General features: G+C 30.4%; 2 protein-coding genes across 3 annotated transcripts in view; one reads left to right on the forward strand and one right to left on the reverse strand.

The window, feature by feature from the left end:
* LOC129226164 (protein outspread-like) overlaps nucleotides 1–15,950 on the forward strand; it is a 51,528-nt gene extending 35,578 nt beyond the window's left edge. The window contains exons 12-18 of the mRNA XM_054860764.1: nucleotides 746–823; nucleotides 2,215–2,340; nucleotides 3,444–3,591; nucleotides 7,195–7,318; nucleotides 9,141–9,273; nucleotides 11,245–11,374; nucleotides 14,860–15,950. Coding sequence (XP_054716739.1) covers nucleotides 746–823; nucleotides 2,215–2,340; nucleotides 3,444–3,591; nucleotides 7,195–7,318; nucleotides 9,141–9,273; nucleotides 11,245–11,328 — 693 coding nt within the window. The 3' untranslated portion in view covers nucleotides 11,329–11,374; nucleotides 14,860–15,950. The remainder of the gene's footprint in view (nucleotides 1–745; nucleotides 824–2,214; nucleotides 2,341–3,443; nucleotides 3,592–7,194; nucleotides 7,319–9,140; nucleotides 9,274–11,244; nucleotides 11,375–14,859) is intronic.
* Nucleotides 15,951–16,772: 822 nt separating this feature from the next.
* LOC129226083 (uncharacterized) overlaps nucleotides 16,773–23,371 on the reverse strand; it is a 35,332-nt gene continuing 28,733 nt past the window's right edge. Inside the window, exons 7-9 of one of the 2 annotated variants that reach the window (XM_054860673.1) lie at nucleotides 19,455–19,558; nucleotides 17,788–18,078; nucleotides 16,773–16,910 (exon numbers count right to left, since the gene is read on the reverse strand). In XM_054860673.1, the coding sequence (XP_054716648.1) occupies nucleotides 16,796–16,910; nucleotides 17,788–18,078; nucleotides 19,455–19,558 (510 nt within the window). In that variant the 3' untranslated portion in view covers nucleotides 16,773–16,795. The remainder of the gene's footprint in view (nucleotides 16,911–17,787; nucleotides 18,079–19,454; nucleotides 19,559–23,371) is intronic. The other variant, XM_054860674.1, reaches the window with a different exon arrangement.

Genomic DNA, 23,371 nt, shown 5'->3' on the forward strand with positions numbered 1-23,371 from the left:
ATTTAATTCAGAAATGATATTGTTCGGAATTGTCTTTGTGTATTCTTAATTTCATTAGAATATCTTTTTTCAATCACATTAAAGTGTGGAACTAAGATAAATAGTTTTTTTTTTTTTTTTGTTAACTCCAAAGCTTTTATTTATAGTTGGTAGCAGTATTATAATTGACCAAGATTATGCAACCAAAATCGTCTAATTGGAAAAAAAAAATAATTTCTGTAAATTTTCTTCTTTTTAATATGTTTTATTTATCAATAAATTGCTAAACTATAGAAGGAAAAGGTATTAATTTAGGGTTACTCTTTTTGAAAATGATATTTAATACTAAAAAAATATTTTAAATTATGACTAAAACCATTTGGGTAACTGTCAACATCAATGGCAATAAGCTTTAATAATAGAAAAAAAATTGCATGGTAAAAATTATGATTTCTTTACAAAATAAGTTCACAAAAATTTGAAAAAAATTCTTTACAAAAGCAAGATGATGAAAACAGAAAAATTTTGTAAAAAGTACACCCTCTTTGTTGAATAATCAAATATTATCATATTACTTATCGTTTGTTGCATGAATATACTTATAATTTGCTTGATTGAAAACCACTTCTTGAAGCATGCATTTTGTCTTCTACTAATTTTTGAAGAGTTAAATGAGATAAGTGTTTTCATTTTTGTTTTCTTGACATTGTTTTGCAATATAATTACTTCATCTCAGATCCTCTATAATGTGTGCATATCATTTTAGGAAAAGCAATTTAATGATGAAAAGAGAAAATTAGAAAAAGAGTTGCAAATGGCTCGAAGAAATATGATTGAAATAGAAGTATGTATTAATTTGGAATTTCCTTACCTGTTTGATACCTGTTTGATGTTTTTAGCAGTAGTAGCGGGTGACATTTATGGTATTATTACACATTGCAACCATCTGCAACAGGAAAAAATTGCTTGATATCACCGACAATTGCATGCAGTAATTGCACCTAGTTGCAGGTTTAATCCAATGAGGATTCTCCAGACTGCATGACGTCAGCTTTTTCTCTCCGCTCTTCTGCTTGGCAGAAAAACTTGACAGTGTTAGGTGGTAACAGGAAAAAAAAAACATGCCGACACAGAACAGTTTTTTTTTTTTTTGTGCTAAAAGCAGCTTCATCTGCAACATGGTTCATAGAGATGGAGTCATTTTTAATCAAGTGCAAAGAACAAAGAAGTTTGTAGTACCACAAAGATGACAGCTCATAACAATTTTTTATGGAATTTGCCATAATAGGAAACACTTGGAGTATTTTCAAAATTTTTCACCAAGCATATTACCAAGTGCTTGTCGTTTTAGTTTTTATTCCTTTTTTTACTGTGATCTTAATACGAATAAAGCAAACACACATCTAGACTTTTTTCTTTTTCAAAACAAAAAGTTAAAAAAGGACTTGTTTTTGCTAATTTATCAAAGAAATTAAAACTGCCAAAAAATATGAACAATGAAAAAGTGGGTTGCATTTAAAACAAAGCCAAAACTCATAAAAAGGAATCGGTATAGGAAATTTATCGCCAATTTGATGAGTTTCATAGTTGCAGTAGAGCCATTTCCATCAACTTTCCATACGGAAGAAAAAAAAAGCACAAATCTGAGAATAAAAATAAAAGTTTCAGTGATAACGTATTAATTCTGGACTGTGAAACGACAATCGTCTGCTGAGCATGGTAAACCTGTGAGTAGGTGGAGAAAGTTGCGCCAACTAAAGTTGCACCATGTAATAGGATCATTAGTGCCACCCAGTCATTGCTAATTCTGGAATTTTTATTCCCTTTTTATCAACCTGATCAATGAATTATCTTGGCAACAAGCTTGAACATTTCAAGTTTGTCTATGAGAATTAACATTGAGTTTGCATTGTTCTGCCATAAAAAGGGCTTTTTCCCCCCTTTGAAAATAACTCTTTTTTTTTTAAAATAATTCTTCTCTCGTTCTAATTGTAGTTTTTTCAGTTAATATTTTATGGATCTTCAATATTGTTATTAATAATTTGAATCATAAAAAAATCTCAATTTTGATAAAAAGTGCAGATATGACTCCTGTACTTAGTTTGGTAGTGTGGTCTTGGTGGGGTAAGAAAAGGTTGGGCGACACAGCTATTAACTATGTAAACTAATGCATTTATGTTTTTCATGAAAGCAATTCTCAAGATTTTTGATCTACATTTATACAATTTGTTTCAGCATCAGTATAATGAAGAAATTCAGGGACTGCAGAAGATGTATGAATTAAAATTACATCAAAAAAATGAAGACATTCAAGAAAACAGAATTCATTTGAAATACAGTGAAGAAATGGAACAGCTGAAGGTAAATTGCGCATGAAAAATTTTTTTTTTTTTTTTTTTTTCCAATTTTTATCTGATTTTTTTCTACTATATGGCTTCTGAAATAAATGAGCTGTGGTGACTTATAAAATTAAGTTTTAAAATTGGTACAGATGAAAGTAGCAATCTAAATTTGAAAGTTAATAGAAAACTTCAGAGAACTTAAATTAATTCTTATTTTGGTGTTTAAAAATCTTTTTACTCATTTATTATTTTTTTAAGTCACTATAGTTGGAGCAAACCTAACCTGGCAGCATCATTGTTACCGTCTCGTAACACATTTTCAACTTTGTGATCCAAATTGTCTACGCAGTACTATTAAGGTTCATGACGTTCTTGAAAGAAAAAGCTTATGCTAGAAAACATTTATTTGAGACTATTTACATTATTTGCATCATCTAATTAAACTTCTATCAATTAAAAATGGCCAAAATCTTATGTCAACTTCATCTTAAGAAACAAAATCTTATTCTATTTTTACACTGTTGCCACAAGTAAACAGTAAATTTTAGTTGCCTCGAGGTGAGAAGGATGATTATTTCTTGTCTTCAAGGCTTATCTCCATCAGCCATAATGCTATGATTAGGATCTGCCTAGCCTGCACAATGCTGACAGGTTAGGCTTGCCGCAACTATAGGTGAAATCCCGTGACAGCGAACTTCTAGGGACTGCAAATTTTGTTCGTTGTAATGGGAAATTGGTTGTAATGGAATTCAAATAATGTAGTAACAATGAAATCAAGACCCCAACTGCCCTAATAAGGACATTAAATACCAAATAATAACTATTTCCTTAAGTTTTCATCATTATTTGATTTTGTTTGTGAAATTTGTGCTTCTAAGTTATATCGTGTTCCCCCGTCGATAGCTCCAAACTTCAATAATTTCTCGGACTCAAAAAGACACAACCCAATCTCATTGTAGATTGTATTCACTCTTTATTATTTCTCAACTCCTCTTAATATTAGATATGCACTCTCACTCAAGTGCTAGCGACAGGAGCACCACTTTTTGTAATTTGCATTAGGCGTAGGTGTTTTACTCATCTACGTTTGTATTATGTTTGAAGTTGCTCTTTTGTTTTCAGTCTTTGTGTGAAAAAGGTTTGGCAGCTATGGATGCTTCTCACAAAAAAATCATATCTGAATTAGAACTGAGGCACCAAAAAGAGTTGGAAGATTTAATGGCAGAAAGAGAGAAAGCATTAGCTGATGAGGCACATGCAACTGCAATAGGTATTTGTTTGAAATTATTACTGTTAATATCATTGTTATTATTTCGTTCTTGTTACTATCAATTTTAAGCATTTGAATCCATGCATTAAATGTTACTAGAACTTACGATTTAACATAATCTAACTCTGTATTTGATAAATTTGTGAAACCAAACAAATGCCATTAATCAAGACCAATAAAAGTTTACACAATTTAAATGTACGTGCTATGAGTTAGTTTCTTTGGAGTTCATAAATTTTAAGAAAAATATTGAAAGCATGCATTTGGATTCAATAAAGAGAAAAAAGTACAAGGACCATCAGATATGTACATAATGTAGTTTATAGTCGGCATTTAATGATTAAGTGAAAAGTACAGCAATAATTAAGACATAAATTTACCAGTACAGTCAGGGACTGATTTACGGCAGGGCATTTGGGGCCCGGGGCATTAAAGGAAAGGGGGCACCAAATTTGTGTCATCATTTTTTTTTTTTTTTTTTGAGCAAAAAGACAGAAATAAACTCCAAAACAGTTTTATGATGGACAATGTGAAGAAGTCATATTAGACTCCAAGCAAAGTTTTAAGATTTCCTGTTTTTATTTAATCTTTACTAATATTATAAAGAGAGAAGGCGGATTTTTGTGTGTTTATATGTTCAAGGTAATCTCCGGAACCACTGCACCTATTTGAAAAATTCTTTCACTATATGAAAGGTGCTTTCTTTCTGAGTAACATAGGCTATAATTCGAAAAAAATCCGACAAATAGTTTTTTTATTCAAATTTAGGACCAAATTTCACGTAAATTGCCTATTATTGGCTATTAAAGGGGTGAAAAATTACTTGCACATGTTAATATTATATATCGTTAAAAAGGGTAGAATTTTCTGCTTTCTAAACAATTTATTTCAATGCTCTAACTTAATTATGGCGGGAGTAATTTGTGTTTTTAGCTCGAACTTTTTTAGGCTTAGCTGAAACTTAGGCAATACTTTCTTCATTAAATCTATCAATAAAATGTGAAGGAATTGTCAGTTTTCTTTTTGACAGCATTGGAAAAAGCGAAATTTTTTACTCCAGATCTCTCTCGAACTTTGGTCGAAAAAATTAGCTTCTATCTTCAAAGGAAAAAAGTTACAAGCGTTTTTAAATCAATTTCGAAATATGTCATTTTGATTCAGGTTGTCAACCATTTTATTTTCGCGTTTCCATGGTTATGCTTTTAAAATCCATCTTTCGCATTTTAATTTCTTAAAAGTATTTTAATATCTGTCGTCATTGTTTGGAAGGGTAATTTTGCATGGTTTTTTTTTTTCTTTAATTTAAGTTATTCTTAAAGTTATTAAGTTATTCCTTTCATTAATTGTTTAATATATGTCACTTGACACAATTTTTCTTTTCAAGGTAGACCGCGCAAAGCCGGGCAACGCAGCTCTTAATATATAAAGATTTGAAAGCTACTGTTAATGTGATTTTATACCTTTTTGTTTGTTTGGCGAAACATTTATTATTGCCAAAGAAAAACATCCGCTTCACTCGCAAAAGGACTGGGTTCCGGTAGCGTGGTCGTTTGGCACGTTAAGCGCTGAGCAGTTCAGTCTAGGATTATTGTTTTAAGGCAACCATTAATGTAATTCATTGTTTTGGCGATTTGTTTTGAAAGAAAAGAAACTTTTGATTTGTTTTTATCCGAGTGAAATGTACGACATTTTCTTCTATTTTCTGACGATTCTTTAATGTTCCACGATTCTTTAATGTTCCACGGGATATTTTTTTTTTTGTTAGATGGATGGATTATGATAGCGAGGTTGCTGGGCAAGTTTGGCGATAAACAATAGAGCTGCAGAATTATTTTTACATTTGAAAGATATTATTTGATGTTTTTTTTTTTTGTTTATTTGGCGAAATAGTTAAAATTGCAGTAAAAACCGCTTTACTCGCTAAATCGAGTTTTAAAGCAACTGCAAATCTAATTTAATGATTTGATGAAAAGCTTTAAATTCCAAAGAAAGTTAAATAGGTTTTTTTTTTTTTTGAAAAGGTGTATACGCATTTTATACAAAGAAAAACGATCATTTCACATCAGAGGGGGAGGGGGCTTCAATTTCTTTTATTCAACGGACTTCCATTAAATTTTTAGCACAGGCATCGCTGTGCGGGTACTGCTAGTCTGTGATAATTTGATTACAAAACTAAAATTCAGGATGTCAGCCTATGATGGCATATTAAAGAAATTTTCTTGCTTGTTTAAATGCGACAAGCAAAATATTCGAGAAAGTGCAAAAGATCTTTAAAAATCTTACTCCTGTGATTTGGAGGAATCTTCCTGATGAATTTATTCATATTAGTTCAATCATCGGAAAAGAAAGTTTAATGACCGAAAAGTTAAAAAAAATCCATAAACTTAGTATAAATGGATACTTTTGCCAATGTAGATACAGCCCTGAAATTGTTTTTGACTTTGCCAATCTCCAGTTGTAGCGGAGAACGATCATTTTGACTATTGAAGAGAACTAAGTGTCCTTTGCGTACTCTCATTTCTGATAGTAAATTATCTTCATAAACTCTGTTATCAATAGAAGGAAGTTTGACCGCAAAACTTGGTTATAAGGACATTATAGAAGAATTTACTACAAGAAAACAGAGGAACGCAGAAAGCACATTATGATTTACCTTAACCAGCATAGTTTCTCCATCTGTGACTGTAAAAAATTTTCTTACATGTAAATCAGGAATTTATTTTAGAGTTTTCTTTCTATCAAAATAATATCCAAAAATTACCTTCATATTTTTTTGGGGGGGCGGGGGCACCACATTTGTCAGTACCTTGGGGCACCCAAGTGTGTAAATTGGTCCCTGAGTACAGTCAAGCCCGCTTATGGAATATGGGATGATAGAATATCCCACTTAATGTAATCAAATTCTAATGTACTGCACCGTTGATGTGTGTTAAATAATTTTTTGTGGCAAATTGCCTTAATTTAAACTGCTTGGTAGGCTAAGTATTGGTACCAATACTTAGCCTACCACGCAGTTTAAATAAGCAAGTAAATTCTTGCTAATTTGATAAAAATGCAAATACTCGCTGACTTGTACGTTACCGACCTCTATAAAAACTTTCCAATTAGTATTATATGCCAACTGTTCCAGCTCTATGATAACGTAGCAGTTACTGCCCATTCTATTGTTCATATTGTTCAACTTTTCGTATTTACATGGTTTTCAATTTACATTGTTAATATTCTTTTGAGTTTCTTGTTGTTGTTTAGTACACTTGCCATTGTGCTACCTATGAGTGAGACTTTAAATTATATATATATATATATATATTTGAAAGTAAAAGGTTCGTAGATAGTGTAAAAAGGCTAGAAACGTGTTGAACTCGTACTTTTATAGCCAAGAGAGTAAAAATTTTACCCCCAGAGAATTTTGGGCTTAGTTAACTTCACCAAAAACGGCAACCCAAGTGACACTCGGGCATAGACCTTAGTGTTAAGTCACCCTTAAAATATTTCGGTTCGGGTTAAATAATTATAAAGACTTTCAAACTGTAAATCTGGCATTGAAATATTTTCTGTGTTTGCCTTTTTACCTTAAAAATTGAAACTTGTTATTTTTAATAGCATTGGAAGCTGTAAGAAAAGCTCATTCTGAAGAGTTACAGAGGCAAGTACAAAAATTTAAAGAAGAATTTGTCCTTAAAATGAACAAAAGGTTTGAAACTGAAGCATTCAAGAAATGTTATGAGTGAGTAACCCTCTTTCATAATTTTTTTGATTGAAAAGTATTGTAAATCAGTTAGCAGAAATAATTTAATAGTTAATATTATTTACAATTGATTACATATTCTTTAAAAGTTTTTTAATGCAAATTTTTATCGACATAAAATATCAAATCTTAATTAAGTCTTCACCCTGGAGTTTTTAGTGTGATTTCCAAGTCTCTTTTCTTTGTTCTACCAAAAGGGGGGGGGGGGGACAAGATTTCTTTTAAGACATTTATGTTGGCTATCAGGGGTGTAGAATATGTCCAAATGTCCGAACTAGGTTTGAGGGAAATTTTTTGGACTTTTAGAGTATTTTTGCAAAAAAAAAAGTTAGAATTTTTTTTAATTGAATTTCACTGCTATAAAGGGATATTCCACTGGGTTATTGTGAAACCAATAACTTTAAAAGTTGTCGATTCAATTTTTACAATGTTATCGAAAAACTTTGGCTACTGATTTTGATTAAACTAATTAAACATGTTTATACTTGAGTAATATATGAGATTGCTAAGTTGCCCCACAAGATGTTTCTTTAAATATGATTTAAATGTAGTTTAGGGAAATGTTGAGGGCTAATTTTGTGCTTATAGGAAGTTTAACTCCTGAGAAATTTTCTGCACCCTTACTTAAGCTAAGTTTTTAAAAATAAATATATGAAAAGATTTTTTTAACATATAAATATATATTTTTTCCCACCATTCATGAAATTCCTACTTCTTTGAATGAGCCGACCACTTAATGATTCTAGTTTTATTTCGAAGAAATGTGGTCAACCATTGATACTTACTGTACTACTTACGACTAAATGGCATGACCTTAAGGGTCACGGATTTCGACAAAACTCTAAATATAAGTCCATCCCCACTAGATATAAACCCAGGTAAAGCGGTTTGGCTGCAACAAGGGTCCAAAGTTGCTAGTTTGGCACCAGAAATGCAATAGGCACCAGAAATTTCAATGTTTCCAACGAAATTTTAGACTTCAACACTATGTTCCATGTCCCAACACATTTTGCATCTTTTGTTAGTACAACGAGTGGAATCAAGAACAAAAATTTATTTATGGGTATTATTTAAGTTACTTGAAAAGTCAAACCGATCTTGTATTTTTTTTTTTTATTAGCTTGAGTAATAAATTGAAGCTTTTTCTTCTCTCCCATTTTTGCTTATCATTGTGGAATACCTTTGATAGCAGACGATTAATATCCAGTTAAATTCAATATTTTCATTAGCAAACGGTAAATACTTTTTACTAGTAGAAAATTAATGTAAAAGGAAAATAATTAGTTTCATTTGCAAATGATAAATATTCTGTAACTATTTTATTTTGGCATTCAAGTCATTGAAATTAAAAGTAGTGTCCAATTTGAATTTGAAAACCCTTTATTAAAAATTCGTATTCAACATAATTATTTCAAAGGTAAGTGCATGCAAAAGGCTCATACTGCAGTAAAATAACAGAAAAAAGAGTAAAAATGGTAATTCTAAAAGAAACTCCATTGCCATTCAGATTCCAAATTATCAACTTTGAACCCCCGTTGCAGCCGAACTAGGCCCTATGCAGTCAAACCGCTTTACCTCGGCTCATATCTAGTGGGAATTAACCTATATCTAGGATTTTGTCTAAATCCGTGACCCTCAAGGTCGTGCCGTTTAGTAGTTAGATGCTTTGATTTTATTAAATATTTGGCTAAAATACCCTATTTAAGTAAAGGAAGTAATTATTGTATCAAATGAAACAAAGTTCATTAAAATACCAATTCAATTAAACGTTATGTATTCACATGATTTTTTCCCCATTCAGGTCTGATTTATCTAGTGTAAAACATGAAATTCTTTCAATGACAGAAAAATATTCAGTCAAGTGTTTAGAAAATGCTACCTTACACGAAAAGTTGGAGGTGATGACTCAACAACTTAAAACAACAACTACTCAAGTAAGAGTTCAGTTTTTCTTTTTTTTTCCTCATATAGTCAAAGTGAAATAGCTGTATTTCCTTTACACAAATATTCAAGCATATTTGAAAATTCTAATCAAGTGTTTTGCAGTGCTATATTTTAAATTACTCTGAATAAAAACAGACATTGTTTTACTGACAGTTTTCATTTCAGCTTTTTAGCATATGCCATTCTGTAATGGAATAGATAATGAATTTTAAAAGAACATTTTCCTTTTTAAAAAGTGAAATTTATTTATTTATTTCCACCCTTACAATTTCTGCCCTTTTATTCTTATCTGTCAGCGTAAAAGAGAAAAATGTGATACTTTATTTGTTGCTGACTAAATTGGTGAAAAACAAATATCTCCTGATTGATTGTCTCTTTTGGTTAATTAACTGTAAACTTTGATCATATCTTAAATAAAGAAATAAAGCAAATTACGATTTACACTAAAATTGATAAGAAACAAAATATTAACATTTGCAAGTAAATAAAAATGAGCTTTTTCTATTTCATGGAATCTAAGTAAAGTGATATAATTTCCAAAACCTGCGAAACTTTTGCAATTTATGTGATACAATGTATCATTAGATATCAACGTCTCTACTTGAATAAATATATCCAGTGCCAGATTATGAACGAACTGCCATATTCAATTGTAAGCGAGAAAACTAGTTTTTGTACTCTTCAATTCATTTTTAAATCCCACAAAAAATATTTTCTCAATAGACACAAATCAACTTCAACAAATGAGCAAACAATTTCTACAAAATTTGGGCTAAATAAATAAGAACTATGGTTGCCTTTCCTTTAACATCTGCGCTGCATTTATAAATGAATTATGAAATTTATCTCAAAATACAGCTATAAAAGTGATTGTGCCAAAATGTCAATTTTATTTTCAGAATTTTACTATAGATTTTTTTTAGCATCATCAGCAATTATATTATAGAAGGATATGTTTCAAGCAGGTTTCAATCTTAAATTTAAATTTTTCTTTCAGACACTGCTTTGTGCAAATGTTAAATTATATTGTCTGAGACACTTTCTAATGCTTTTGAATACACCCAAACCTGTTTTTATGCAGTGGATAGGGACTGCATAAAAAAAAAATTGCATTCAAAATAATTGTTCAAAACTTTATGACTGGCTACAAAAAGCTGTTTCTGCAACACAGTTTTTTTTTTTTTTTTTTTTTTTTTTTTAATTTTATACGGTGGATAGGGACTGCATAAAAAAAGTCTCACGTAGAAAATAACCCCAAATGTTATATTTAAATAAAATCAAAATAAACCAAGTTATGATAATTTTGCCAACTCTGGAAAATTTTCCGGAATAAGAAATTTTTTGAGAGGTCACAATGACTTCCCATGGGGATGCCCCTGTCGTCACTTGAAGATAATACCTTGCATTCGTTTCATAAATAACTAGTGGTACCCGCACAGCTTTGCCCGTTGTTGAAAATTAAAAGGTCATTCCGATTGCCTGTACATTTACAAATAATAGATGACGAATTTCTTGTCATTTGGCTATGTTCATTAGCTCTCCCATTCCACGTCATGATATATATTTCGTAATTTACTCGTCCATCTGATGATAATTTTGCTACGGAAAATGTTCTTAAAATTGGAATAGAAAAAGAACCACATCAAATTTTCGAAAAATCGCTTTGAGGTGCACACCCCCATGCTACAAACTAACTTTGTGCCAAATTTCATGAAAATTGGCCTAACGGTCTAGGCGCTATGCGCGTCACAGAGATCCAGATATCCCACAGACATCCTCCAGACAGAGAGACTTTGAGCTTTCGTTTTATAAATAATTTTCATACACCACACAAAAAGTAAAAAATCACACAAAAAAAGACCGCACAAAAACAGGTTTGGGTGTATTTTGTTTCAAATTGTCTTGGAATTTAAACTATCAGCACTATGTCACAGATTTTATTCTTGATTATTTATCTGCAGGTGGTTGAACTGCTAGCAAAAAATCAGCAATTACAGGCTCGCTTGACTTCTGGTAGCCTTCAGAAACAAGAAGAGTTGTTGTAATTAAACTATGATCAAGTAGTAAAGAAATGATTGCTCTTGAATTTAGGTAAGTTTTTAGAATTTTGGGAAACACGACAAAAGTGGCCTCAGCATTTTAAAATAACAATATTTAAGTACAGATTTGCCTAACTATATGAATATTTTAAAAATTATTAACAAAAGTATTTAAGCAAACTTACTAAAATAGTGATTCTTTCTATCAATGCTTGTATTTGAAAATATGATGACAATAAAAAAATTAAAATATTTGTATGAAAATTCAAAAATTCAGGTGAGCCTAGGCAGTGGTGACCTGATCTGTAGATCCTCTGTGTTCGCTAATAGTGATTGGGGGAGGTACGGTCACCTCCCGCTACAACGTGATTCGACTTATGAGAAATGGCTATAATGCCAATTTTTCCCGAGTAACGAATTTTAGGGCTTACTCAAATTTTTCGCCCACAATACGAATCTTTTGGAAGGAAGTATCAGCTTTGTTATTGGCTACTAAATATTGATTTCGTGAATGTTGTTACATCTTTTCGACCATCACTGACAGTTAAAGTTATCACACCAAACTCAGGGTTCATACTCTATTTAGATAAAAAAATTCCAAGGCTTTTTCATGACTTCATAAACATTTTCATGACCTTGTTACATGGGAGAGAATAGTAGCCTATTTAATATCAAACTTGCCAATTTTTGGCAATGAGCATTAGCAAAACTTCCATGTGAACACCACTACCTCATTGAAGCACTTACTCATGATTGAAAAAATATCAGTATACATCTAAAAAACTCAACTATTATTATGTCTTTATCATATAAATTTAAGTAAAGTAAAATACAGTGAAAGCAATACAATGATAATTAAGTGTCTAAAAATTTCTTTGTTAAAGGCAGAATGATAATGAAAGGGAGAAAGGTTAAATGAGTCATTACTAAGTTTCAATAAATTTGCTTCAAAAGTTGCATTTTAATGTCAACAGTGCATTTAATCATCCACATAATTTGACAGTATTTTGGTTCTTTAAAGTAAACCCACATACTGCTGTAAACTTATGTTTCTAAACCAGATATTTATTTTAAAAAAAAAACATTCAGTAGCGAATTAATCTTTTGATTCAAATGTACTTGTTAACTTATTTACACATTTTCAAATGCATATAAATTAATAGTGTTAGATTCCTGACATTGAACGTAACAGTGGGTCGCATGGATTAGTTTTTTAGGAGTTATGTTGGGCACTACTGTTTTAGAATATTAGTTTTTGTATACTATCGCCTGACTAAAGATCTTCATTTTCTAAAACTTTCAACAAATTGAGATAAACTGATAAATTTAGTAATTAAGTTTTTACGAGTGACGGAAACGAACTCGGATGCAATTGAATTGCGTTTTTTTAGTGGGCATGGCAAAATCAAGAACGTGCAAATTCTCTACTATACAACATAAAATATAAAAAGTGTTTAAAATAATGGTAAATACGAAATGAATGATATCCAAGCAATAAGATCACATTGAAAAAAGGACAAGCGGCTGCTACAGAAGTGGATGTAATGAGATTTCAAAATTCATATTTCTTTTTGGGATTGTTCAATTATCCAGTTTTAATAACTTTTATGTGTGCAATACTGTTAAATCACTCCAGATTTCTAATGCTCTTTTAGCTATTGTTACTTTCTCTTAGTCCAGGACATTTTCCCATCACTTTTAATAAATTTCCATGACTTTGAGTGCAAAATTCAATTTTCCATGACTTTTCCAGGTCTGAAATTTGCTTATTTTTTTCCATGATTTTCCAGGATTTCCATGACCCGTACAAACCCTGCAAACTAGTCTTGTGCATCAAATAACCACTCAGTAGCTTTCATTTATTTTTATTTTTTTTTCATTCTAAATATAAAATTTGATGAAATATAATGGCACCTTAGGGTCGCCTTCATCTAAAGTTGGTGAAGATAGGAAGAAAAAAAAAGTTCCTGAATTATAAAAATTGGAAAAAAAAAAAGCTAAAATTCTCGATATGCTGGAGCAACTGCAAAACGTTGACAATAGCGTGACAATAAGTATGAGTGAATCTTCCATATGTACAATTAAAAGTTAGATCAGAAAGATATCCATCCGTAAGAGGTTCAGAACTTAGTTTCAATATTGAAGCTTGCAGAGCAGTCTAGCAAAGTTATATATTATGAAAATGGAAGTTGCTCTTGTATTGTGGATTAATAAAGAGATCAGGAAAAGGGGATGTTGCCACAAATTGAAACATTATAAAAGAAAAGGCGAAGCAACCGTATTCAAAAATGTATTAGATAAGAATAATGATTTGATCATGGAGTATAAATCACCAACCACTATCTTCATTTTTTAACTCTTAAATATTGTTACTATATCTGCAGTACTATTATAGTGCATCATTTTAATTTTACTACATGCTGTGCATACCGTGTTGTTTAATTTTATGTCTTTCATTCCCATTGGTCATTCGCTTTGTGCATCATAAAGTATTTCATGTTGTAACAGTTTTTTTTTAATGCAGTAAAAGTTCAGTTCTTTATGCAAGAAATTGTAGTGTATGGTTAAGGAATGCTTTAGAGCTGTTTGAGGGGTGTTTATAAGTGTCTTAAAGTATTTGGTATGCTTTAAAAAAAATTTGTATGTATATATTCTTCCAACGCGAAATTTCGACTTACGCGAGAAGTCTTGGAACGCATCCCTCGCGTAAGTTGGGACTCAACTGTATAATATGTTGTGGTCACTAAGTCTTCAAAGTTCCCATTAAAATTAATACCTCTGGGGGTGCTGAACTTGGAGTTGTTAGACTTCTGGTTTGGATCAAAATTATCAAAATGTTGATAAATGGTTCTTCTGTCTACCGCATGCTATCTGAGGTAAATCCACTTCCACCTTCCTGGAGCTCTGTAAACCAAAGCTGTTTATTTTTACCTTAAATTGAGTAGCTTTGTCTACTCGTGGACTGAATACTTAAGGTATATCTACCTTAACAGTATCATTATGAAACACTATCCATTCATAATGAAAGATCTCTGCAAAAGAAATGGAAAGTACATGCAGTCTGCATGTTGGAAAAGTTTAAATTCAAAATGGAAAACACGAACAAATGAACATATTGCAAAAAATAAAAGTTCTGGAAGCTCATGCAACAATGAGTGCCGAATTTAAAAAACTCTTGGTGAAAAAATGTTTGCTAAAAGCGTCTCTTTATAGTAGTGTAAAGTATGAAAACAAGTCAGCATTACTAGTACATTGATCTATAAAACACAGTAATGGTAATTGAGTTTTGTGGGGATGTTTAGGTATCTTTAAAGACATGCTAATAAACAGACAAATCAATGCATCCCATAGTTTTGGATATATATTTTTTTGGGGGGGGGGGGCAGAATATCACTCAGTAATCTTACCTATTAGTAATATTTCGAACATTTAAATGTAATCCTTTGTTTTGAGATTCAAAAGAATATATTGTATAATAGTACAGCTTAAAAAGTATTAGATCTTGATCATGTCCAAATATTTCATTTATATTTACAGGATATTTAGAAATGCTTTGCAGTAGATGACTTTCCAAGAAGTTAGCTTGGTTTGCTGCATCTATGAAGATCAGGAACTTTCTACATTTTAATTTTTCATTTGTAATTTAAATCATGTTTCACTTGTTAATTTGTAATTTTGTATCACTGAGAGAAGAAAAAGTTTCATATTTTAGATTTTTATTGGTTACATTGTTGAAATCATTGATTACTATTTATTTGATTGCAAAACTTTTTTTGTCTTGAAATTGCTTTTATCCCACTAAAATAGAAATACCCCCCCCCCCTTGTCCTTATGAAAATAATAAATTATTTTTGGAAATATTGTGTGAAGTAAAACTTCTAAATGAATTACAATCTTTAAATAAAAAGCCTCTAGTAAAATACATATAAATGAGAGTATAAGTAAAATAGCCTTACATGCAGCAAATTACCCCCTATAACGCTATCATAAAGCAAGTTTTATAAATTAAACATGCTCATCCTAACACCAGTAATATATTTTGTTGAATAAAATGTTAAATATTAAACTGAGCTCATATTCCATGAGAGATATCCTACAGCAAAAATGTTGATATAGACTTGTATATATATTATTTGTAATCTAGAATATGTTATGTAAATTAAACACTGTTATAGAGTCAAATGTTGTATGTTTATTAAAACATTGACTGATAGAGCTTATGTTTAATCAAGACTGAATATTTTCCGTTTAATGAACCCTTTATATATATTACTGTTGAAACATTTAGAAGATGCTGCAAAAAATAATTTTTATATCTAAGAACTATACTTATTATATTGATGCCTGATATTTTTACTATCAAATACAGAGAAAATCTTATCTATACAGTATACACATGTAGATAATGTATTATATTGTACAGTAAAGAAGAAAAATAGCAATAATTTTCTCACGAAGCCATACTTTCTTTATATTTTTGTAGTAAATAATTCTGTTCTGTCAGAGAATTTAATGATTGTTACGTGCAGACTGTTGTTGGTTGTATATTTTATAAATTAAAGTCTTTAATCTTTTTAGAATATGTTCATAGAACTGAAGTACAAAATAAATAAATAAAACTATCTTATATACTCTGTAGTAGTTTACTTATTTTCATCGCAAATATGTTCTGTACTCATATTTTATTGATACAACATCGCAAGTCTCCTGTAGAAACATGGAAAACTTTCTTGACTTTCACTGATCAAATTCTTTCATTACACTCAGGATCAGGGGCGTTCACAGGGGGGGGGGAGACACCTGTTGGACCGGACCGGGCCGGAGCCTGAAATTTTTTAAATAAGGGGTGAAATATATGTATCGACATAGGGGTAAACAATATGGAGGGCGGGCCTGTAAGTCATTTGTGACTAGCCCCAAAATGTCTGTGCATACACCTGCTCAGGATATTATACTACAGTATTTCGACAATAATAATGCGAAATCACCACAGCTGTCCATTTCAGTTCTAATTTTAGTCATTTTACTTTCAATTGAAGTTGTATCTGTATTCAAACAAGATTTTATGGTACATACAACTAATTATAATGATTGCATAAAATTCAAAAATAAAGGTATCACATGTATTTTTATAGACTGAATAGGCCTTAGATGTAGACATAAGGTCCATTTAGGTTCTTGTTGTGGAAACTCAAAAGAATAATAAACAAATATAAGATCATTAACAAATTGTATCAGTATGTGGAAGTTTTCTTAATGGTGTTCAATTAAACTTTCAAAGAAGCACCTAAATTGCAGTTTTTAATCTTTTTTTTTTTTTTTTTTGCTTGCACAGAATATTAAGAGGAGTGAAGGGATTTTAGTGTTTCGTACGAGTGATACTGTGTGAATAAAAATATAAATTTTATTACAATGTCAAAATTACAAAAAATATATGAAGCTCCAATTATTATAGTGTTTGGCATGTTTTTACTCACATACGCTGCGCAAATTCTTGCTTACAAAGCTCATCTATAAAAACAGATGGTAAATCACCTAGGTCTTGACACACATCTGTGATACAATCTTCAAGAATGGCTTCAGCTATCCTACGTAAAAAAAAATTTTTTAAACAGGGGCAGGGGAAAACATATTTTGATTATAACAAAGATAACAACCCCACTACAACATTTCTCTTTTGTTCAAACTAAGCTTATTTAAACACTAGGTGATTAATGTTTTAGTTATTTAAAAAATATAAGTATATGCCTTAAAATACAAATATAGTTATATTTGCAGCATGAAACAAATAATAATACAAATTTTAGCAGATGATAAGTAATTAAACTTATTCGTAAGGGATCTGTGGCCTTATTCAGGATTAACTAATCAGTGCAACTTGTTTTACTAAAAGTATTTGATCAAAAAGTCCATAAAATATAATTAAATTCCTATCCTGAATACAGCAACATAAAATAGAATTTAAAAAAGGAATGACAAATCTGCTTGTTTCTTTTTTTCCTGAAGTATGGAAAGTAGAATTTAAACTTACTAATTTCACAAATTCAAAATTTTAAAAATTGAAGGTTTTTTTTTTTTTTTTTTTGTGAATTGCTAGGAGATAATCACTTTTTTTTTTTTTTTAAATTTTTGAAGTCTGTTAAAAAAGTATGCTTGGATAAAAAAAAGAACAGTTGTTGATTTCTTATTTAACTCATGAAATAAAATAACTGTGCAAAACTGAATATAATAGATAATTGTTTTGGATATTAAAAAGGTTGAGGAAAAGGATATGACGGTATTTCATTATGGACAGTTAGTAAGTTTCCAGATTAGCAATGAATAGAGCAAAACGACATGCCTCTCTACCGAGTCCACCGCGTAACCAAAACACTCTCCAAACAGGTGTCTTAACAGGCTGACACAATGTATGTTAAACGTTTAAAAAAGTTAAAAAAATAACTCAATACTTAATTTATAACTTACATATCAGCAAGAACCCAAGGATTGAAGTTTTCATTTGCTACCCAAGATGTTGCTTTCAAATAGTTCCAAAATTCCTTTCTGTATTTAGCAATCCTTCTTGAGGAATCAATGCTAATTCGAAGTGTCTTTGGCACAGTTTGTTTTTGTGCTTCACTGGAATATTTATGAGAGAGTAAACCTTGTTGTTTTTCTTCAGACAGTTTTTGGCTGACTTGATCATCATTGCCAATTGGATTTCTAAGCTCATTTTTTAAATCAGGTAGCAAATGTTCCCCTTTTTCTCCAATATCTCTAAAAGAATTATGTAAAACATTTTATTCTATTTGCAACAACAAAGACAAAACAAACACTAATCTGGAACTCATTTGAAACACATTTTTCGTTTGAAGAAACAGCATAAGATTTCAAGTTTTGAGCAAACAAAAACAACTACCAGTAATTGAAAATCTTACAATTTTTAACCATATACACTTAGAATTTTTTTAGTATATTTAAATTATTTTAAGTTAATAAACGATCAATAATTCATTGGTTAATGGATTTACAGGAGCAAAAATTGACATAAGCATGAAAATGACAACAGGTTAATTGAAAATTTAAAAGTACATTTAAAAAAAAAAAAAAGTGCAGAACAGGAAGCCATAAGTTTTTATTTTGTGTTCTCTGCTACTTTTATATCATTAGTACCTAAAAAACCTGTTAATAGTTTAAAAATTATAGAAGTATCTGCTACAGTCTTAAAATAAAGCATTTGTTTGATTAAATATTAAGTCTGACATCATGTCACATTGCTGACTTCGTTTCAAAACTCTTGAGTGAAAAACTTTCAACCTTATTAATTTTAAATGAGTATTCCAAAATTCTGTTGGTTTTTCAAGGATAACATATCAGAAATCACATATGAATAAATTCCTACACAAAATAGACCATAATGGTTGAGAAATTAAGAAAATAAAGAATATTGTATTCATATAACCATTTTTACAGAAAAACTTGAAAACAAACACTACTGTTGCAGCTAATGAACACAATAAATGTAAATAAAACCTAAAATGACTGAATTTTTTAAAATGAAAATATGAATGAAAAATTTGCAAGCAATTCCTAGCAAACCACCTAACCCCCCCCCCCCCCCCCCCGAGTCCCTCGTTTCTATCACAGTGTAAACAGCAAACCACCACGGCAAGGGGGTCTTCAATGTCATATGACAGGTCTTTGTGGAGCTTTTTTCACGACTCTGAAGCGAGATATTCTTTCTACCAATGAGTGCAGTAGTTGGAGGGGGGGGGGGGGTGTTCCCTGAAGTATTTGGTTAGATATTACACAAGTACTGTAGATTTAATGCAAATTTGTATCAAACCATTTTTTTTTTAAATAAATGTCTACTTTTAAAGTTCAAGTGGGCTGAGTAATGTTAATCAACATTTTTTGGAGTAATAAAATCCATTAACTATGGCATTGTATAACTTATGGAAAGGTCAGTTCTTCCAAATACTGTTGTTCAACTACTGCACTGTTACCACTACTTAATTTGTGAACATGTTAAAAAAATGATTTGGTACATAACAAAGTTGAACTTGGTTTAACATGCTATAAATGAAACTATCAAGCTTAAAGCTACAAAAAAAAAAAAAAAAAAAAAATTTACAAATAATGTGAAAAAATACCTTTTATCCTCATTTTTAAAAACAGTCTCGTTGAAATCAGAACGAAAATGCTGTGCTGGAATTTCATCTGCACCTGAACCATACTTTTGAAGTGTATTTTCTTTCTGAAATGAATTTCAATGTAACTAAACTTTCCATGTGCAGAAAAAAACGTTTAATAAAATTTATAAGCAGTAATTGCATCTGTATTATTTCTTTTAGATAAAGACATAACATCTTTTTAGCAGGGTTGGCCGCATTGGACCCAATTGGGTTGGACCCAATGGGTTTTTTTTTTTGAAAAAACCCGTTTAAAAAAACCCATTATTTAGCCCACTTTTGGGTTTTTTTTAATTTTGTGAGAAGTTTTAAAAAAATTAATTTAAATACTTTCACAATTTAAACTTTTTTATTTGTTCTTCACCACAGACAATGAACATAAAAAATGAATTTTGAGCTTTAATAGTATTTTTAAACTCTTAATGGCATTAAAAATATATACTTCAAAGATTTTAAATAAATGTATTTAACTTTTTTCTTTAACTGGTCAATAAATAACTGAAATTATCTTGACTAAGTCCTGTCACGTCTGATTTTCTCAATATTTGTAGATTGTACAGAGGAAACTAATCTAGTTAAAAGGCTTTGATGTAAATTATTTTCTACTAACCAACACGTCACAAATCTCGAATAAACACAAGGTAAATTTTTTAGAAAAAAAGATTTTTCAAACGGTCGACAGAAAACAGAACAGGTACAGTATTTTCATTATTTTACAAAAAAAGTTTAATATTTCTTGCCCTGTACACATAAATAGAAAAACAGGCAACATAAAATTCAAAGAAATGTCTTGATTAAGCTGGAATTCAGTAAAAAGGGTTTTAAACTAATTGAGGTTCTACAGTAGTTTTGCATAACAAAATGAAATACTATAAAGTAAAATGCAAAAAAAAAAAAAATGTAGCAATTAAAAAAACGAACAATAGATTTTATCACTCGAGAAGTAACTTTGCCTAACTGTTGGTAATAATGAAAATTAAATAATCTGAAACTTTAACATTCTTGGGTTTTTTCATCTTTTATACTTTTCTTCAGAAAACGCTGAATTTTAACTAGTTTTCCAGATTTTTACCCAAAGATAATTTTTGCACTTTGTCCATATACTTACGCTACAATATGCTACAAGTACCCCACATTTTCCCTAAAAAAAGACAGAAAAACCCACATTTCTTTTAAAAAACCCAACTTTAGTTGGGTTTTTTTTGGGTTTTATTTAAAAAAACCCTGGGTCCATGGGCTTTTTTAAAAAAACCCGGGTTTTTGCCAACCCTGCTTTTCAGCACGGTCACAAAAATGTGAAAACTGACCTACATTTTAAAATCAACTTCAATTATAAAGGTCATTTGAGATATTAACTATTTTATTATTTCTATTATTATATCTAGAACTACAGTGGTTGTTTGAAAAAAAACTCCTTAACTGAAAATTTAGTTTTCTTTGCATCAAAACAGTTTTATAAATTTTCATGCAATTAGTACTAGACAGTGAACATTCTCCAACTGACCACCTCTCCAAACGACCAAATTTGATGGAGCAGAATTTCTCTCCATAGCTTTCCTTTCATTAAAATGGCCACTCAAAATTAGCTATCCTTTTAAAACTACTGCACTTTCTTCTTGTAAAATATCTTTATTTGTGTCAATAATGAGTTCACCTTGCTAAGCAGACTATTGTCCTTGAGATAGATCTGAAAATAATCATTTGCCACCTGGAAACTAAACGTCTAACTCTGGCGACTAAATAAAATACTTAGCTGGCTACTTTTTAAAAACTCAGCCTGCCCAAGTTAATTATTACTGCATTGATTTTTTTTTTTTTCAAAAGAAGTAATTCCTAATTTTTCATGCTTAGTTTATGATGTAAAAATGATTCAAAGTTCTCACATGTCCCTAACAAATCTGTAGCTCAGAGCTAGAAGAACGTAAGCCACATTATGAAAATTTTTATTGAGAGGAAAAACTTTTTTCTGGCGCATGCAAAGGATGGGACGCGCGCTCTTTTAACTCTGCTAAAAAATTGAAAAGGATTTTTTTTAAGAATTACATTGACGTGACTCGATGCGGGATAGGCTTCTACATACAATGCACTAATAAACAGAATTTTTGGGCTTACGTCACTGGCTCTGAGGTTTAGAAATCAGGGTTGGTAAAAAAACCGTTTTTTTTTTTTTTTCAAAAAAATCCAAAAAAAACAGCTTTTTTGGTTTAAACCAGGTTTTTTTGGTTAAAACCGGTTTTTTTTTTTGGTTTAAATACTATTTGCGAGAAAAACAATTAATTTTGGGAAGGTAATTAAGGTTCCATGTAATTAACAGTTATTCAATAGTCACATTATACCTAATTTCTTGCTTAATTAAAGAGATAAGAACAAAATCTTGTAACTAAATTAAATAATTAAAATAGCTTTCTGCGGGGAAATATTTATTGAAATGTTTGACTTGATTAACATATTAGTATGCATGTATATATAGACCCTTTATGATACGAAATACTTCAAGAAGTGGTTGTGATGCGAGTTAAAATAAAATATAATGAAGATCCAAGAAAAAAACTTTATAAAACCAACATAATATGAATAATTATCGAATAAAGGTAAAAGTTATATTTTTAAGCATAATCTTTTCAAAAGAACAATTTTCATATTTTTTCTTTCTGATCTTACATAATGCTGATTTTTATATATGATCTTTCATCCTTTTAACTTGCCCTTCCATCTCACAACCACAGTTTTTACACTTAGCTCTTAATCCTTTTCTAGCTTCATTTTTGATTTCATCAAATGAAAGCCAGATTAGGTCTTTTTTCTACCAGAATTAGACATTCTTTTTAAAACAATATGAGTAAGTAACTTTTGTAAACTGCACAGGTTAGTTAAGGCAAAGCAAATACCAAAATCCCAATTCCAATGCACAAAAGGGGGGGGGGAGGAAACTAAGAATTATCTGCACCCAATAGTCATAAAGTAGCATAGGTGTATAGCCAATCAAAATCTTTTGAGCACACAGAATCCAAAAAAAAAAAAAAAAACACCAATGGAGAGTGTAGTTTATATGTGAAGATTTATATATTTCTCAATCAATTTTTACACATACATTTGCATTTTTTTCTGGGAATTTAAAAATTTATCTTTTAATCTTCCCACATTATAATATAAGGAACTATTATGTATCATAATATGAAATATAAACTTTTTTTTTTAATTTGATTCAAAAAATATTATTTGTGTTCATCTGCAGAACAAATCTTAATTTTTAGGTGCAAACAATTAAGCTAGACTGTTGATTACCTTACAAGTCAAAGTTAAAATTCCAGGAAAGTGCAAATAAATGGGCAAAAATGTCACACCCCTGCAACAGGATGTGAGCACTATAATGTGTGAATTGCATCTACAATAAAAGATTCAATCCTTAGTAAATCTTAACTAATCATGCAAATTAAGCATAATGATGGAAGTTGACTGAAATCTGCTTTATGGCACATATATGAAATAAAAAATATATTAATTTTTTTTTTTTTTTCGATTAAAGCTTGTAATACATTTTGAAGAAGCAACTTTGCAATTTTAGTATTTATCTCTGCAACTTAGCTAGGGAAATCAATGTAAACCTTGTAAAATGGATTTTTTTTTTTTTTGGCTTTTTTTTAAAAAAAACCATTTTTTAAAAAAACCGCATGGTTTTTTAAAAAAACCAATTGGTTTAAACCATGGTTTAAACCACATACCCTGTCAGAAATAACAAAAGCTATAATTCATTTCACTCTACTAACCACACCCGCTCAAGAATTAGATAGCACTGATCTGCGGGCAGGAACTAAAGGTTTAAATGCACCTTTGGAGAAAAATAAATGCAAATTAACAAAATTGCAGTTTAGCCTAAT

Source organism: Uloborus diversus, chromosome 7, assembly GCF_026930045.1.
Source record: "Uloborus diversus isolate 005 chromosome 7, Udiv.v.3.1, whole genome shotgun sequence".
Lineage (NCBI taxonomy): Eukaryota > Metazoa > Arthropoda > Arachnida > Araneae > Uloboridae > Uloborus > Uloborus diversus.